This window comes from Macaca nemestrina, chromosome 4 (assembly GCF_043159975.1).
Source record: "Macaca nemestrina isolate mMacNem1 chromosome 4, mMacNem.hap1, whole genome shotgun sequence".
NCBI classification, from domain to species: Eukaryota; Metazoa; Chordata; class Mammalia; order Primates; family Cercopithecidae; genus Macaca; species Macaca nemestrina.
This window is the reverse complement of record NC_092128.1, coordinates 149243163-149260217: the sequence shown is the minus strand read 5'-3', so window position 1 is coordinate 149260217 and position 17055 is coordinate 149243163. Positions and strand designations below refer to the sequence as shown.

General features: G+C 44.0%; 1 protein-coding gene across 2 annotated transcripts in view; it reads left to right on the top strand.

Annotated features, from left to right (window-relative positions):
* Nucleotides 1-17055, top strand: part of LOC105498124 (eukaryotic translation initiation factor 2 alpha kinase 1) — a 41992-nt gene that overhangs the window by 9089 nt on the left and 15848 nt on the right. Inside the window, exons 3-11 of one of the 2 annotated variants that reach the window (XM_071095334.1) lie at nt 3190-3323; nt 4738-4775; nt 6512-6611; nt 7763-7843; nt 9359-9458; nt 11068-11125; nt 12869-13196; nt 15472-15583; nt 16613-16713. In XM_071095334.1, coding sequence (XP_070951435.1) covers nt 3190-3323; nt 4738-4775; nt 6512-6611; nt 7763-7843; nt 9359-9458; nt 11068-11125; nt 12869-13196; nt 15472-15583; nt 16613-16713 — 1052 coding nt within the window. Of the gene's footprint in view, nt 1-3189; nt 3324-4737; nt 4776-6511; nt 6612-7762; nt 7844-9358; nt 9459-11064; nt 11126-12868; nt 13197-15471; nt 15584-16612; nt 16714-17055 lie in introns of both variants that reach the window. The other variant, XM_071095333.1, reaches the window with a different exon arrangement.

Genomic DNA, 17055 nt, shown 5'->3' with positions numbered 1-17055 from the left:
GTCACAAGTTGGGCATGGTGGCACGTGCCTGTAATCCCAGCTACCCGGGAGGCTGAGGTGAGAGGAGCACTCGAGCCTAGGAGTTCAAGGTTTCAGTGTGCTTTTTTTTTTTTTTTTTGAGACAGAGTCTTGCTCTGTCGCCCAGGCTGGAGTGCAGTGCGCAATCTCGGCTCACTGCAAACTCCGCCTCCCGGTTCAAGCCTCAGTCTCTCAAGTAGCCAGCCTTCAGTGTGTTTTGATCATGCCTGTGAGTAGCCAGTGCGCTCCAGCCTGGGTGACATAGTAAGAGTCCGCCTCTAGAGAAAAAAAAAAAAAAAAAAAAGAATAGTTTCAGCCAGAGATTCTGAGGTTCTTTTTTTTTTTACCAAAACAGTCTCAAACTTACACTTTTATGTGGTCTTAAAACTGAATGCGGTTTTTGGCCGGGCGCGGTGGCTCAAGCCTGTAATCCCAGCACTTTGGGAGGCCGAGACCATCCTGGCTAACACGGTGAAACCCCGTCTCTACTAAAAACAAAAAAAAAACAAAAAACTAGCCGGGCATGGTGGCGGGCGCCTGTAGTCCCAGCTACTCGGGAGGCTGAGGCAGGAGAATGGGGTGAACCCGGGAGGTGGAGCTTGCAGTGAGCTGAGATCTGGCCACTGCACTCCAGCCTGGGTGACAGAGCGAGACTCTGTCTCAAAAAAAAAAAAAGAAAAACCTGCGGTTTTAGTTAAAGATACATTATCATTTTGGCTGGGCACAGTGGCTCACGCCTGTAATCCCAGCACTTTGGGAGGCCCAGGCGGGTGGATCACCTAAGGTCAGGTTCAAGACCAGCCTGGCCAATGTGGTGAAACCCCGTCTCTACTAAAAATACAAAAATTAGCTGGGCGTGGTGGTGGGCGCCTATAATCCCAGCTACTCGGGAGACTGAGGCAGGAGAATTGCGTGAACCCCAGAGGTAGAGGTTGCAGTGAGCCAAGATTCCACCATTGCACTCCAGCCTGGGCGACAGAGTGAGACTCCATCTCAGAACAAAACAAAACAAAAAGATACATTATCATTTTGATAAACTTGACTGGACATGAAAAATGGTACAAATATCTGTACATTGTATACTTACTGTTTCTTGAATAAAGCAAATAATACACTCTGCATTCCAAGCAGTGGCATATGTGGTGGGAGGTGGGGTAAACAGGAAGTATGTTCCTTAGGTTCTGAAGCGTTGGTACCTGGGGATTATTGTATTAGTCTCATCAAATAGAGAAGCAGATTAGGATAATACAGCAATCTTGCACATAATTAAAGCAATCCTGTGAATTTTACTGATTTAATTTATTAGTAAAATTTACTGATTTACTTTAAGAGAACTTTTTTTTTTTTTTTTGAGACGGAGTCTCTCTCTGTCGCCCAGGCTGGAGTGCAGTGGCGTGATCTCGGCTCACTGCAACCTCCGCCTTCTGTGTTCATGCCATTCTCTTGCCTCAGCCTCCTGAGTAGCTGGGAGTACAGGCGCCCGCCACCACGTCTGGCTAATTTTTTGTCTTTTTAGTATTTTTAGTAGAGATGGGGTTTCACTGTGTTAGCCGGGATGGTCTCGATCTGGTGACCTGGTGATCCTCCCGCCTCGGCCTCCCACAGTGCTGGGATTACAGGCGTGAGCCGCGGCTCCTGGCCTAGATGACTGAATTTTAGAACAAGGTTATTTAAATAAATGTTTTTGATGTGATCAGTGAGTTAATAATCTAAATGGAGAATTTTCTTTTTTTTTTTTATTTTAAGCAACAAATTTGGCTTTCATAAATGTAGAGTTTTTGATGCAGAAAGAATATCCTTGGTGGGGCATGGTGACTCATGCCTGTAATCCTAGCACTTTGGGAGGCCGAGGTGGGCGGATCACAAGGTCAGGTGTTCGAGACCAGCCAAACACAAAAATTAGGCAGTTGTGGTGGCAGGCACCTGTAATCCCGGCTAGTTGGGAAGGTGAGGCATGAGAATCCCTAGAACCTAGGAGGCAGAGGTTGCAGTGATCTGAGATCATGCCACTACACTCCAGCCTGGGCAATAGGGTGAGACTCTGTCTCAAAAAAAAAAAAAAAAAAAAAATTAGCTGGGCGTGGTGGTGTGCATCTGTAATCCCAGCTACGCAGGCGTCTGAGGTAGGAAAATTGCTTGAACCCTGGAGGTGGAGGTTGCAGTAAGCCGAGATTTTGCTATTGCACTCCAGCCTGGGTGACAGAGCGAGACTCTGTCTTAAAAACAACAAAAACAAAAACAACAGCAACAATATCCTCTTTGGTATCTGTATTTGTTGAATGAGTAGGAGCCAAGACACCTTTGTGGAAACTTCTTTTTCTAAGGAGCTTGGTATTTGGTTTATACACGTGTGTACCATGGGCTCTTCGTATGTTGTTTCAAGGTATTTCATGATGACGAATGGTCACTTTTGTTGTAAGTTCTCCTCATATGTTTGCCCTCCTGCCCTTATTCTTCTCTTACTGACTAACAGCAAAGGGTAATGTGTGGAATGTCAGAAGACTTTGTTTACTCTTTTTTTTTTTTTTGCCCTTTTTTTAGAAACAGCTTGGTACTTTACTGACTAGTCTTGGTAAACAAGTGACTGTACAGGGTAAGAGAAGTCATTATAGTTGTGCTTTTCATGAATGCATGTAGCGTACTAGTTACTCCTTTTAGAGAATCATTCCCCAAATTTCTTCGCTTTTAAAAAAAATTCATCTAAGAGCTGGGCATGTTGGCTCACGCCTATAATCCCAGCACTTTGGGAGGTGGAGTTGGGCAGATCACTTGAGGCCAGGAGTTCGAGACCAGCCTGGCCAAACCCCGTCTTTACAAAAAATAGAAAAATTAGCTGGGCACGGTGGTGCATGCCTGTAATCCCAACTACTTGGGAGGCTGAGGCAGGAGAATCACTTGAAACCGGGAGGCGGAGGTTGCAGTGAGTCAAGATAATTGTCACTGCACTCCAGCCTGGGTGACAGAATGAGACTGTCCTCCCCCCCCAAAAAAATGTCTTTTAAGTTATTCTAGAGAACATTCTCAAGTTTAACGTGTTTATAAATATAGTATTTTTCCTATTGAGGTTTTTGTATATATTGCTGTTATTACACATTATTCTCTGTGTACGCTTTAAAATTGCCATTTTATTAAAGATGTTTCTAATAATAGTTTTTCATTTTCTTTTTATAGTACTTTGCCAGACCTTTATCAAAATGGGACTGCTGTCTTCTTTCACTTGTAGTGACGAGTTTAGCTCATTGAGACTACATCACAACAGAGCTATTACTCACCTAATGAGGTCCGCTAAAGAGAGAGTTCGTCAGGTAAGCCTTAAAAAATGTGCTTTGGGTATGACAAAAATATCCTTTAATTTTAAGAGAACATATTTTAAAGCACTATGTAATTCTAATTATAAAACAAGGTTTTAAAAGTATAAACTCTAGGCCAGGGGTGGTGACTCATGCCTGTAATCCCAGCACTTTGGGAGGCTGAGATGGGAGGATCATTTGAGGCCAGGAGTTCAAGACTGCAGTGAGCCGTGATCGTGCCTCTGCACTCCAGCCTGAGCAACAGAGTGAGAACCTGCCTTAAAAAAAAAAAAAAAAGAGAGAGAGAGAGGAGAGGCAAAGGAGAGGGCATAGATGGACTGGGATCTTGAGATGATTTTGTTTTTGTTTTGTTTTGTTTTGTTTTGAAACGGAGTCTTGCACTGTCATCCGGGCTGGAGTGCAGTGGCACAATCTTGGCTCATTGCAATCTCTGCCTCCCAGTTTCAAGCGATTCTCCTGCCTTAAGCCTCCCAAGTAGCTGGGACTCCAGGCACCTGCCACCATGCCCAACTACTTTTTTGTATTTTTAGTAGAGACAGGGTTTCTTCATGTTGGCCAGGCTAGTCTCAAACTCCTGACCTCGTGATTCGCCTGCCTCGGCCTCCCAAGTACTGGAAGTACAGGCATGAGCCACCGTACCCTGCCTCATTTATGGTTTTTACTTAGTAAGATGGGAGGTGGTACAGGATTTTGATTAGAGGAGTGACACAATCTGACTTACATTTTAGCAGGGTCACACTGGCTGCTGTGGTGAGAATGAACTGAGGGGGCACAGGCAGAAGCAGGGTGCCAGGTGCCACCATACACGCAAGAGAGGTGGGCAGGCAGGATGGGTGGGGAGCTCCTGCATGGATTTTGAAGGTGATGTCAGTCTTGTCTGCTTCCTGGTCAGTTCTCAGCTTTGAAATATTTTCATTTGTAAACTCTCAAGTAATGCTGAAAAAGCCAATGGTTTTAAAAATATTGTTTGGGCCGGGCGCGGTGGCTCAAGCCTGTAATCCCAGCACTTTGGGAGGCCGAGACGGGCGGATCACGAGGTCAGGAGATCGAGACCATCCTGGCTAACAAGGTGAAACCTCGTCTCTACTGAAAAATACAAAAAAAAAAAAAACTAGCCGGGCGAAGTGGCGGGTGCCTGTAGTCCCAGCTACTTGGGAGGCTGAGGCAGGAGAATGGCGTAAACCTGGGAGGCGGAGCTTGCAGTGAGCTGAGATCCGGCCACTGCACTCCAGCCTGGGCGACAGAGCCAGACTCAGTCTCAAAAAAAAAAAAAAAAAAAAAAAAAAAAAAATATATATATATATATTGTTTGTGTATTTGGGGTTGTTAATGTGATATTGAATTTTGATAGATTCTTTATTCCATGCAAGTTTTCCAAATGCTTTTAAAAAACAATTTTTTATTGTAGGATCCCTGTGAGGATATTTCTCATATTCAGAAAATCAGGTATGTGTGAGAAACTTTCTTGATTATGCAGACTATTGAAAAGAAATCAATATCAAGAAAATACTGGTTTGAGGTTGAAACATAATATCGTTAGTATTGTTTATAAACATGAAAAACTTGGTTCTCAGCAATTGAGTACTGCTCCAAGACTTACTTTGCTTCTCATTCCCTCCTCTTTGATCCTCTGCCTTTCAGCATTTAGCGTGGATTCCATGGTCACACTCTTAATTCAGATTCCTGATACCCAGGCTCTGCTGGGGGACCATTGAATTTTGGCTAGTTTAAATACTAGTTTAAAATCTAACTGGTCTGACCTAAATATTCATCAGCTCATGAATAGATAAGCATGTGGTCTATCCCTGCGATAAAGTGTTATTCATCTATTAAAAGGAATGAAGTACTGATTCATGCTACAATATGGATGAATCTTAAAAACATCCTACGTAAAAACAGCCAGTCATAAAAGGCCACATATTGTGTGATTTCATTTCTATGAAATGTCCAGAGTAGGTGAATCCATGGAGACGTAAATAGTGGTTTTATGTGGGGTGGTGGGTAAATAGTGGGGTAAGGGAAGGATGGGGAGTGAAAGCCAGTGGATATAGGGTTTATTTTGGGGGTGATGAAAATATTCTGAAATTAGGTAGCGGTGATGGTTGCACAACTCTATGTACTAAAAACCACTGAATTGTACATTCGAGAGAGGTGAATTTGACAATATGTGAATTATAGCTTGATAAAAATAAAGCACTCTACATTAAAAAAAAATCTAACTGGTCTACATCATTAAGAAATTTAAGTAGCTGCGTGTGGTGGCGCATACCTGTAGTCCCAGCTACTCGGGAGGCTGAGGCAGGAGGATTGCTTGAGCCCAGGAGTCCTGGGCTATAGTGCACTATGCCAGTCTGATGTCCGCATAAAGTTTGGCATAGTATGGTGACCTTGACTTCCCTGCAGCAAGGGACCACCAGGTTGCCTAAGGAGGAGTGAACTAGCTCAGGTTGGAAACAGAGTAGGTCAGTACTCTGGTGCTGCCTAGTAGCAGGATCACACCTGGGAATAGCCACTGCAGTCTAGCCTGGGCAACATAGCTAGACCCTGTCTTAGAAGAAAAATAAAAAATACATTTCAGTGATTTTTTTTTTTTCTTTTTTTGAGACGAAGTCTTTCTCTGTCACCCAGGCTGGAATACAGTGGCACAACCTTGGCTCACTGCAATCTCCGCCTTCTGGATTCAAGCAGTTCTCCTGCCTCAGCCTCCCGAGTAGCTGGGATTACAGGAACCTCCCACCACACCTGGCTAATTTTTGAATTATTACTAGAGATGGGGTTTCACCATGTTGGCCAGGCTGGTTTTGAACTCCTGACCTCATGATTCACCCTCCTCAGCCTCCCAAAGTGCTAGGATTACAGGCGTGAGCCACCACACCCAGGTGAAATTTCAGTAAATTTATTTCTGAGCTTAGCTAACCAACTGCGGGCTGTTAGTGATTCTTAGGATTTCTGCTGTACAAACCTGGTAATGATTTCTACTTGGAATACCAGTTACTGGTAAAACACTTGATTGTGTTTTCTTCAGAGGGATGAAAAATTTCATTTTAGCCCATCCTTTCCAAATCAGCACAACTTAGTGATACATGAGGTTTGTGAGGTTAGTAATCCCATGAGCATGAAGTATCCTAGAACGTTTTGATTCTCTCACGTTTTAATATTGATTGATTATATTTAACTTTCAGATCAAGGGAAGTCGCCTTCGAAGCACAGACTTCACGTTACTTAAATGAATTTGAAGAAGTTGCCATCTTAGGAAAAGGTGGATACGGAAGAGTATACAAGGTAGTCTTCCACGTACTTGTTTTGACCTAGTACCCTAAATAATTGTATTTTCAGACATTGTTTTCACTATTCTTTTATTTATTTATTTTGAGACAGGGTCTCGCTTTGTCGCCAGGCTAGAGTGCAGCAGCGCAGTCTCAGCTCACTGCAACCTCCGACTCCCTGGTTCAGGCTATTCTCCTGCCTCAGCCTCCTGAGTAGCTGGGATTACAGGTGCCCGCCACTACACCCAGCTAATTTTTGTTTGTTTGTTTGTTTGTTTTTTTTTGAGACAGAGTCTCGCTCTGTCACCCAGGCTGGAGTGCAGTGGCCGGATCTCAGCTCACTGCAAGCTCCGCCTCCTGGGTTTATGCCATTCTCCTGCCTCAGCCTCCCGAGTGGCTGGGACTACAGGCACCCGCCACCTCCCCGGCTAGTTTTTTGTACTTTTTAGTAGAGACGGGGTTTCACCGTGTTAGCCAGGATGGTCTCGATCTTCTGACCTCGTGATCCGCCCGTCTCGGCCTCCCAAAGTGCTGGGATTACAGGCTTGAGCCGCTGCGCCCGGCCAATTTTTGTAGTTTTAATAGAGACGGGATTTCACCATGTTGGCCAGGATGGTCTTGATACCCTGACCTTGTGATCCACCCACCTCAGCCTTCCAAAGGGCTGGCATTACAAGTGTGAGCCACCGTGCTTGGCCTGTTTTCATTATTATCATATAAAGTACTCAAAGGAAAATTCCAAGAAATCACGTATATTTACTTTTCTTTAACATTTGTCATTTACGGGGAAGTGGGCAGGTTGTAATGTTTTTCTAACTGTGTTGATTCTTTATGTGGGTTTTGGAAACTTTGAATTTTTGACCTATAGTTAATTTTAATTAAAAATGTGTTACTAAAAAAAGTTGTGCCACTGTGTTTTGAGCTTACATAGACCTTTTGCTAACATTCCCATTCTTCAGCCGAGAGCTTCTTCGGAGCTACACTCCCAACACTATCTGAAAAGCTCTTGATCTGGCTGACTTCCCTGAACATAGTAAGGAGACATGTCTTTAGCTATATTTTAACTCTTTGGCTAGTTTGGATTGTTTAAGCTCAGATTAAAAGAACTTCTTTATTCAGTTAAAGTTGAATGACACAATATACTTTGTCTTTTCTTCTACTTTTCAGGTCAGGAATAAATTAGATGGTCAGTATTATGCAATAAAAAAGATCCTGATTAAGGGTGCAACTAAAACAGATTGCATGAAGGTATGATTTTTAAAAATTACTTATTTTGAATAATTGTGTATTTAGTTCTTTTTGAAAGAGTTATACATGTATGTGTGTATATTTGGCAAAAATAGGCAGTGTGGATTTCCAGTTTACTAGGAATGGGGTTACAGTAAAGTGCCAAAATTAAATTATTATTATTATTATTTGAGATGGAGTTTCGCTCTTTTGCCCAGGTTGGAGTGAAGTGGTGTGATCTCGGCTCGCTGCAACCTCCGCCCCCCTGGGTTCAAGGATTCTCGTGCCTTCCAAGTAGCTGAGATTATAGGTGCCTGCCACCATGCCTGTTTAATTTGTGTGTGTATATATACATATATAATTTTTAAAATATATTAGTTTCTTAAAATAAATGATTGATATATAATATAGCTAGTTATGAAAATACAGGAGCCCAGTTCCAGTTCAGTCTTCTCCCTGACATGCTGTGTGGTTCTGGATGAGTTGCCCAGTCCTCTGAGCCATTTCTGTCACCTGCCCTGAAATAGTAGTGACAGTAGTGATTTTACTTACCTTGGAGGACTAGGGTAGGAATCAAAAGAGAGAATGGTGATAAGTGTGCCATAAAAAGTGTAAAGTACTGTATAAATATGTTATTTAGTTGCTATAACAATTGCCATTTGTCTCTCAAAAATATTTCCATTATATTGGCCAGGTGCAGTGGCTCACGCCTGCAATCCCAGCACTTTGGGAGGCCGAGGCAGGCAGATCACTTGAGGCCAGGAGTGTGAGACCAGCCTGGCCAGCATGGCGCAACCATGTCTCTACTAAAAACACAAAAATTAGCCGGGTGTGGTAGTGCATGCTTGTAATCCCAGCTACTCGGGAGGCTGAGGCACGAGAATGACCTGAACCCAGCAAGACTTGAACCCAGCAAGCAGAGGTTGCAGTGAGCCAAGATAGCACCACTTCACTCCAGCCTGGGCAATAGAGCGAGACTCTGTCTCAAAAAAAAAAAAAAATCCATTATTTTAACATAATGTAGATGCCTTGTACAGAGGAGTTTTCATTACAGATGTTCCTCCATCTTATGATAGGATTATGTCCTGATAAGCCCATCATAAGTTGAAAATATTGTAAATTGGAGACAGAGTTTTGCTCTGTCGCCCAGGCTGGAGTGCAGTGGCGCGATCTTGGCTCACTGCAGGCTCTGCCTCCCGGGTTCACACCATGGAGATGTATTTTAATATGCATAACCTACCGAACTTTGTAGCTTACCCTGCCTACCTTAAATGTGCTCCAAACACTTACATCACTCAATAGTTGGACAGAATCATCTAGCACAAAGCCTATTTTATAATAAAATACCACATATCTCATGCACCGCATATTGCAAGCCAGGGAAAAGATCAAAATTCAAAGTATGTCAAAAATTGTGATGTCTTCACACCATTGTAAGTCAGGGGCCATCTGTATTTTGCTCTGGAACAAGAAGTATTGCATAAACATTTAACAAGTTATCAGCGAAAGACAGATCTAATTCCATTTCTTTTCTAGGTCCTACGGGAAGTGAAGGTGCTCGCAGGTCTTCAGCACCCCAATATCGTTGGCTATCACACTGCGTGGATAGAACATGTTCACGTGATTCAGCCACGAGGTAAGCCGTTTTTGATGACGTGGTAGTTGAAGCATTGGCAAACTTCAGCCTGTGGACTAAATGTGGCCTGCCCTTGTTTTTGTACATACCACAAGGTGAGAATGGTTTTTACATTTATTTTTATTTTTATTTTTTTCGAGATGGAGTCTCGCTCTGTTGCCCATGCTGGAGTGCAGTGGCATGATCTCGGCTCACTGCAACCTCTGCCTCCCGGGTTCATGCCATTCTTCTGCCTCAGCCTCCTGAATAGCTGGGGCTACAGGCGCCCGCCACCACACTTGGCTAATTTTTTTTTTTTTTTTTTTTTGTAGTTTTTAGTAGAAATGGGTTTCACTGTGTTGGCCAGGATGATCTCAATCTCCTGACCTCGTGATCTGCCTGCCTTGGCCTCCCAAAGTGCTGAGGTTACAGGTGTGAGCCACCGCACCCAGCCAGTTTTTATATTTTTAAATATTTGAACAAAATCAAAAGATTTTGTGAAATTAATTTCTTTTTTTGAGACAGAGTCTTGCTCTGTCACCCAGGCTGGAGTGTAGTGGCGCGATCTTTGCTCACTGCAACCTCCACCTCCTGGGCTTAAGTGATTATTCTGCCTCAGCCTCCCAAGTAGCTGGGATTATATGTGTGCACCACCATGCCTGGCTAATTTTTGTATTTTTAGTAGAGACGGGGTTTCACCATGTTGCCCAAGCTGGTCTCGAACTCCTCACCTTGAGTGATCCATGTGCCTCGGCCTCCCAAAGTGCTGGGACTATAGGCATGAGCCTCTGTGCCTGGCCCAAAATTTAAATGTCAATAAATAAAGCTTATTAGAACACAGGCTCATTCATTTCTATATTGTCTATGGTTGCTTTTTACATTTATATTTAGCCAGGTGCGGTGGCTCATGCCTGTAATCCTAACACTTTGGGAGGCCAAGGCAGGCGGATCACAAGGTCAGGGGTTCGAGACCAGCCTGGCCAATCTGGTGAAACCCCATCTCTAATAAAAATACAAAAATGAGCTGGACATGGCGGTGAGGACCTGTAGTCCCAGCTACTCAGGAGGCTGAGGCAGGAGAATCACTTGAACCCAGGAGGTGGAGGTTGCAGTGAGCTGAGATCATGCCACTACACTCCACCCTGGGCGACAGAGCGAGATTCTGTCTCAAAAAAAAAAAAAAAAAAAAAATTAATTTTGTTTTAAAAATAGAGATCAGGAATCTCACTGTATTGTGCATGCTGTTGTTAAACACCTGAGCTCAAGTGATCCTCGAGCCTTGGCCTCCCAAAGAGTTGGGATTACGGGCATGAGCCACTGGGCCTATGGCTGCTTTTATACCATAACAGAATTGATCAGTTACAGCAGGGTCCCAGAGGGCCCTAAAACCTAAAATATTTACTATCAAGCCCTCGGTAATGTTTGCCGACCCCTAATGTAGTTGCATGGCTTTGTTTTGATGGTTCCTAACACGCGCCATTTGAATAAACTTTTTGTATTTTGCCAGAAGGTCATGACAGTTTTAGACTTATAGTCTCATTTGACACAGTTTGTATATTTTAACTCAGTCTTTGACTACAAATTGAAAAACTGGGCTGTTTGAAGATGATTGTTTGTTTTTGTGCAGCAGACAGAGCTGCCATTGAGTTGCCAACTCTGGAAGTGCTCTCCGACCAGGAAGAGGACAGGTATGTGAATGGGTATGTCCTGTTATATATTAGGACATTACCTCTTGTCACCTGCATTGGGTTTTGTGTGTGTGACACAGTCTCGCTCTGTTGCCCAGACTAGATTGCAGTGGCGCAATCTCGGCTCACTGCAGCCTCCGCCTCCTGTGTTCCAGCGATTCTCCTGCCTCAGCTTCCCAAGTAGCTGGGACTATAGGCGCCCACCAGCACACCTGGTTAATTTTTTGTATTTTTAGTAGACACAGGGTTTCACCATATTAGCCAGGGTGGTCTCGATCTCCTGACCTTGTGATGCGCCCGCCTCTGCCTCCCAAAGTGCTGGGATTACAGGTGTGAACCATCGCACCTGGCCTGCATTGAGCTATCTTTGTCTTTTGCTACAAGGACCTCAGGAGGAGTGTTTTCGACTTTGCTTATTTTCATTACAAAATGTTAAGTTATTTCTTCCTTTCAGATATTTCCTGTCAGTTTTTTTTTTTTTTTTTTTTTTTTTTTTTTTTTTTTAAATGGATTCTTGCTCTATTTCCCAGGCTGGAGTACAGTGACATGGTCTCAGCTCGCTGCAACCTCTGCCTCCCAGGTTCAAGCGATCCTCCTGACTTAGCCTCCCCAGTAGTTGGGATTATAGACCTGTACCACTATGCCTGGCTAAGTTTTGTAGTTTTAGTAGAGATGGGGTTTCACTGTATTGGCCAGGCTGGTCTCGAACTCCTGAACTCAGGTCATCTGCCTGCCTTGGCCTCCCAAAGTGCTGGGATTACTGGTGTGAGCCACTGTGCCTGGCCTATTTTTTATTATTTTTGTTGAGACAGGGTCTCGCTCTTTTGCCTAGGCTGGAGTGCAGTGGTATGATCTCAACTCACTGCAACCTCCAACTCCTAGACTCAAGCAATCCTCCCATCTTAGCTGCCTCAGTAGCTGGGATTACAGGTTTGTGCCACCATGTCTGGCTAATTTTTGTATTTTTTGTAGAGATGGGGTTTTGCCATGGTGCTCAGGCTAGCCTCCAACTCCTGGGCTCAAGTGATCCTCCCACCTTGGCCTACCAAAGTGCTGGGATTACAGGCGTGAGCCACTGTGCCAGACCTGTACATTGACTTTTTTTTTTTTTTTTTTTTTTGAGGCGGAGTCTTACTCTGTTGGCCAGGCTGGAGTGCAGTGGCGCGATCTCGGCTCACTGCATCTTCTGCCTTCCAGATTCGAGCGATTCTCCTGCCTCAGCCTTCTGAGTAGCTGGGACTATAGGTGCACGCCACCACGCCTGGCCAATTTTTGTATTTTTTAGTAGAGATGGCGTTTCACCATATTGGCCAGGCTGGTCTCGAACTTCTGACCTTGTGATCTGCCTGCCTTGGCCATCCAAAGTGCTGGGATTACAGGTATGTGCCACTGCACCTGGCCAACTTTTGTTTTTTTTTTTTTTGGAGACGGAGTCTCACTTACTTCGTCGCCCAGGCTGGAGTACAGTGGCACGATCTTGGCTCACTGCAACCTCCACCTCCTGGGTTCAAGTCATTTTCCTGCCTCAGCCTTCCCAGTAGCTGGGATTACAGGCGTATGCCACTATACCCAGCTAATTTTTGTATTTTTTAGTTGAGATGGGGTTTTACCATGTTGGGTAGGCTGGTCTCTAACTCCTGACCTTAAGTGATCCACCCGCCTTGGCCTCCCAAAGTATGGGATTACAGGCATGAGCCCCTGTGCTCAGCCCATTGACTTTTATGTTTACATTTTTTTTTTCAGAGAACAATATGATGTTAAAAATGATGAAAGTAGCAGCTCATCCATTGTCTTTGCTGAGCCCACCCCAGAAAAAGGAAAACGCTTTGGAGAATCTGACACTGAAAATCAGAATGACAAGTCAGTGAAGTATACCACCAATTTAGTCATAAGAGACTCCGGTGAACTTGAGTCAACCCTGGAGCTCCAGGAAAATGACTTGGCTGGTTTGTCTACCAGTTCAATTATGGAACAGCAGCTGCCACTCAGGCGTAATTCCCACCTAGATGATAGTTTCACATCCACCGAAGAATCTTCCGAAGAAAATGTCAACTTTTTGGGTCAGACAGAGGTAGATTACTTTCCTAGACCTTCCTAGTTCGTCCAGTAGTGATTGTATTGAGGACTGTGCAGGTGTGTGGCCTTCTCTCACCCACTCTCACCTCCGGCACTTCTGCCCTGCGTTCGGTCTCTTTTACTGGCCATGTTCCCCTTGCCATGTGACCTTTGTGTTCGGTTCTCCCTTCTTCACTTAGTTAACTCCTCCACATCCCTTTCTGGCCTCTCCCCCGGCCATTTTCAGCTCCAGATCATCTTGAGTGTGTACTCTGGAGTTAGTGGCCTCACTCACACTCTGTTTCTGTTGTATGTTAGCATCATGCTATAAAGATATATTTATGCAAGAAAGATTTTGTAGCATGACTTTAGGTGAGTCCCAGTAGGATTACCAGGTCAGTATTCAGGATACTCTTTTTCATTTTAAAATTGATTTTATTTTAGTTGTAGTTTTCAGGATGCTCTTGTTGAGGGTTATACTGATATAACCCTCTTTCCATGGTCATGTTGCCACCATGCTTTCACGAGTATTTTAAGTAGTAGTATTAAAACCATGAACATTGGGCCGGGTGTGGTGGCTCACGCCTATAATCTCAGCAGTTTGGGAGGCCGAGGAGGGCAGATCACCTGAGATCAGGAGTTTGCGACCAGCCTGGCCAACAAGGTGAAACCTCGTGTCTACTAAAAATATAACGATTAGCCAGGCGTGATGGTGTGTGCCTGTAGTTCCAGCTACTCAGGAGGCTGAGGCAGGAGAATCGCTTGAACCTGGGAGGTGGAGGTTGCAGTGAGCCAAGATTGCGCCACTGCACTGTGGCCTGGGTGACAAGAGCACGACTCTGTTTCAAAATAAATAAATAAATAAAAAAATAAAACTAAAAACATGAAAATTAACAGGGTCTACACATAATCTGTCTTGTTAGGATTATAAAACTGTGTATACCATCTACATAGACACAGTGCAGAATTAATTCTTGTCCCGGAATATGTGTTTCTGAGCCTGTGTTTTTTTTTTTTTTTTTGAGACAAAGTTTTGCTCTTGTCACCCAGGCTGGAGTACAGTGGCATGATCTCAGCTCATTGTAACCTCTACCTCCTGGGTTCAAGCGATTCTCCTGCCTCAGCCTCCCGAGTAGCTGGGATTACAGGCACCCACCACCTCGCCCAGCTAATTTTTTTGTATTTTTAGTAGAGACGGGGTTTCACCATGTTGGCCAGGCTGGTCTTGAACTCCTGACCTCAGGTGATCGCCCGCCTCAGCCTCCCAGAGTGCTAGGATTACAGGCATAAGCCACTGCACACGACCAAGCCTGTGCATTTATTTTATTTATTTATTTTTTTGGAGACGGAGTCTTGCTCTGTTGCCCAGGCTGGAGTGCAGTAGTGGGATCCCTGCTCACTGCAACCTCCACCTCCCAGGTTCAAGCGCTTCTCCTGCCTCAGCCTCCTGAGTAGCTGGGACTACAGGCGCCCACCACCATGCCTGGCTAATTTTTTTGTATTTCTAGTAGAGACGAGGTTTCACTATGTTGATCAGGCCGGTCTTGAACTCCTGACCTCATGATCTGCCCGCCTTGGCCTTCCAAAGTGCTGGGATTACAGGTGTGAGCCACTGCGCCTGTCTGAGTCTGTGCTTTTTTATGAAACATAGAACTTTGAACACTTTCACCTGAATCTGGATGATTTGAGTTTGGGGGACTTTTAATCAGAATTGATTCATTTCTCTGTATTTTATTTGGAAAATTTTGTTAGGTGCCTCAATCAGATGGTATATACAGTGGGCTACAGTAAGCTTAATGTTTGCTTACCTTTTTATTGAATAAGTTATTAGTTGTGTACAATGTGAAGCCAGACAAAGTATATATACTTTGTAGAAATATATAGAGTAGTAGAATATCATACAGCCATTCTTTGTTGCTTTCTCTTAGCTTTAAAAACTGTTTATGTAGCAAGCAGCCCAGTTTCAGGACCAGTTACTCCGGGTCACAGTTGAGAGTTTCTGCCAGTGGACTCCTGCCTGACTTCAGCCTGACCCCCCCTTCTGCTGGTATTACAGCACCCTGTTTTAATCATCGCCCTCTTTATCTGTTGCTTTCATTAGACTTTGGCCTTCTTGGGTAGGCCTGTGTCCTCAGCAGTTCTGTCTTGCAAAGGGAAGTCCACACAGGTTAAATGACTTCCCTAGAGGCCTACCGTCTTGGCCCAGAATAGGCAGATGAGTATTTGTTGGCTAAATGAATAATGCGAGTGAATCGTGCAAAGATGGGAGCCGGCACTACCTCCTCTCCTAGGCCCAGTACCACCTGATGCTGCACATCCAGATGCAGCTGTGTGAGCTCTCGCTGTGGGACTGGATAGCCGAGAGAAACAAGCGCAGCCGGGAGTGTGTGGATGAGTCTGCCTGTGAGTACCATCTGGGTCTGCCGGGCCAGGAAATAGACACAGTCACATCTTCCCCATCTCATGTAGGAGTTGCCTCCAGGTGCTTTGTTTTTCTTTTTTATTTATTTTGTTTTATTTTTTTGAGACAGAGCCTTGCTCTGTTTGTTGCTCAGGCAGGAGTGCGGTGGTGCATTCACTGCTCCCTATAGCCTTGGCCTCCCGGGCTCAAGCGATCCTCCCACCTCAGCCTCCTGAGTAGCTGGGACTACAGGTGCATGCCACTATGTCTGGCTGATTTTGAAAAAAAAAATTTTGTAGAGACAAGGTCTCATTATCCTGCCCAGGCTGGTCTCCAACTCCTGATCTCAAGCAATCCTCCTGTCCCCGCCTCCCAGAGTGCTGAGATTATGGGCGTGAGCCTCTGTGCTTGGCCAGAATTTTTTCTTTACCAATTTTTGTGTGAGTCCTATAAAACCTCTCCATCCTCTAAATGTATGTCATCATATTAATAGATGAATTAATGTACTTACATTTTTGCGGCCATATGCCGTGTCATTTTTGGACAGTGAGGCATTCCAGATGATTGACTTGTACTCCTGGAGCTAACATATTTTATCTTTTTTCTTTCTCCATTATTTGTAATAATATCTTTAATCATCTGTGGTTAGGATACCAGATTTATTAGCATTAAATCCCAGAATGTCAAGAGTTGAAGGGAACCTAAACTTTATCAAATCTAGTTGCCTGATACCCAAGAATTGTTTAAAAAGTCATCAATACAGGGGAGGGCTCTGAGTGAAGTTAGAGGTACTTTCTTTCTGGTTGACAGAGTCCATCAACTGTTGAGTGCTGCTTTGTGATGGTTTGTTTGCTAGCTGAGGAACCCTTTCTGCTTATTTCTAGGTTTTAGACCATTCTGCCTTGACTTTGTTGAAAATCTGATTGTTCTTAAGTGTCAGATGTTAATGTATTTAGAACGACATTAATATTTAAATGCCAACGTAATGAGTAAAAAAATTACAGAAATAAAACTATTTTTTTTACTTCAAGGTCCTTATGTTATGGCCAATGTTGCAACAAAAATTTTTCAAGAATTGGTAGAAGGTGTGTTTTACATACATAACATGGGAATTGTGCATCGAGATCTGAAGGTAAGTGGGGGCGATGAAATCATTGAAAGCAGTGGTAGCTTTGTATCAGGGATGACTTGACGATGGTTCATTGAATTAAATAAGATTACATGTCCTAGTTCATTTGTTTAGGAGGTTATAATTACTGTCAGACAAATCATTGTTCGATAGATCCAGAGTGAGAAAACATTAGGTTGAAATTTTTTTGTTTTTTGAGACAGCGTCTCGCTGTGTCACCCACGCTGGAGCACAGTGGCGCGATGCCTAGGCTCCAATGCCTAGGCTCACGCGATCCTCCCACCTCAGCCACCCTGGTAGCTGAGACTACAAGCATGCCCAGCTAATTTTTAAATTTCTTTTTTT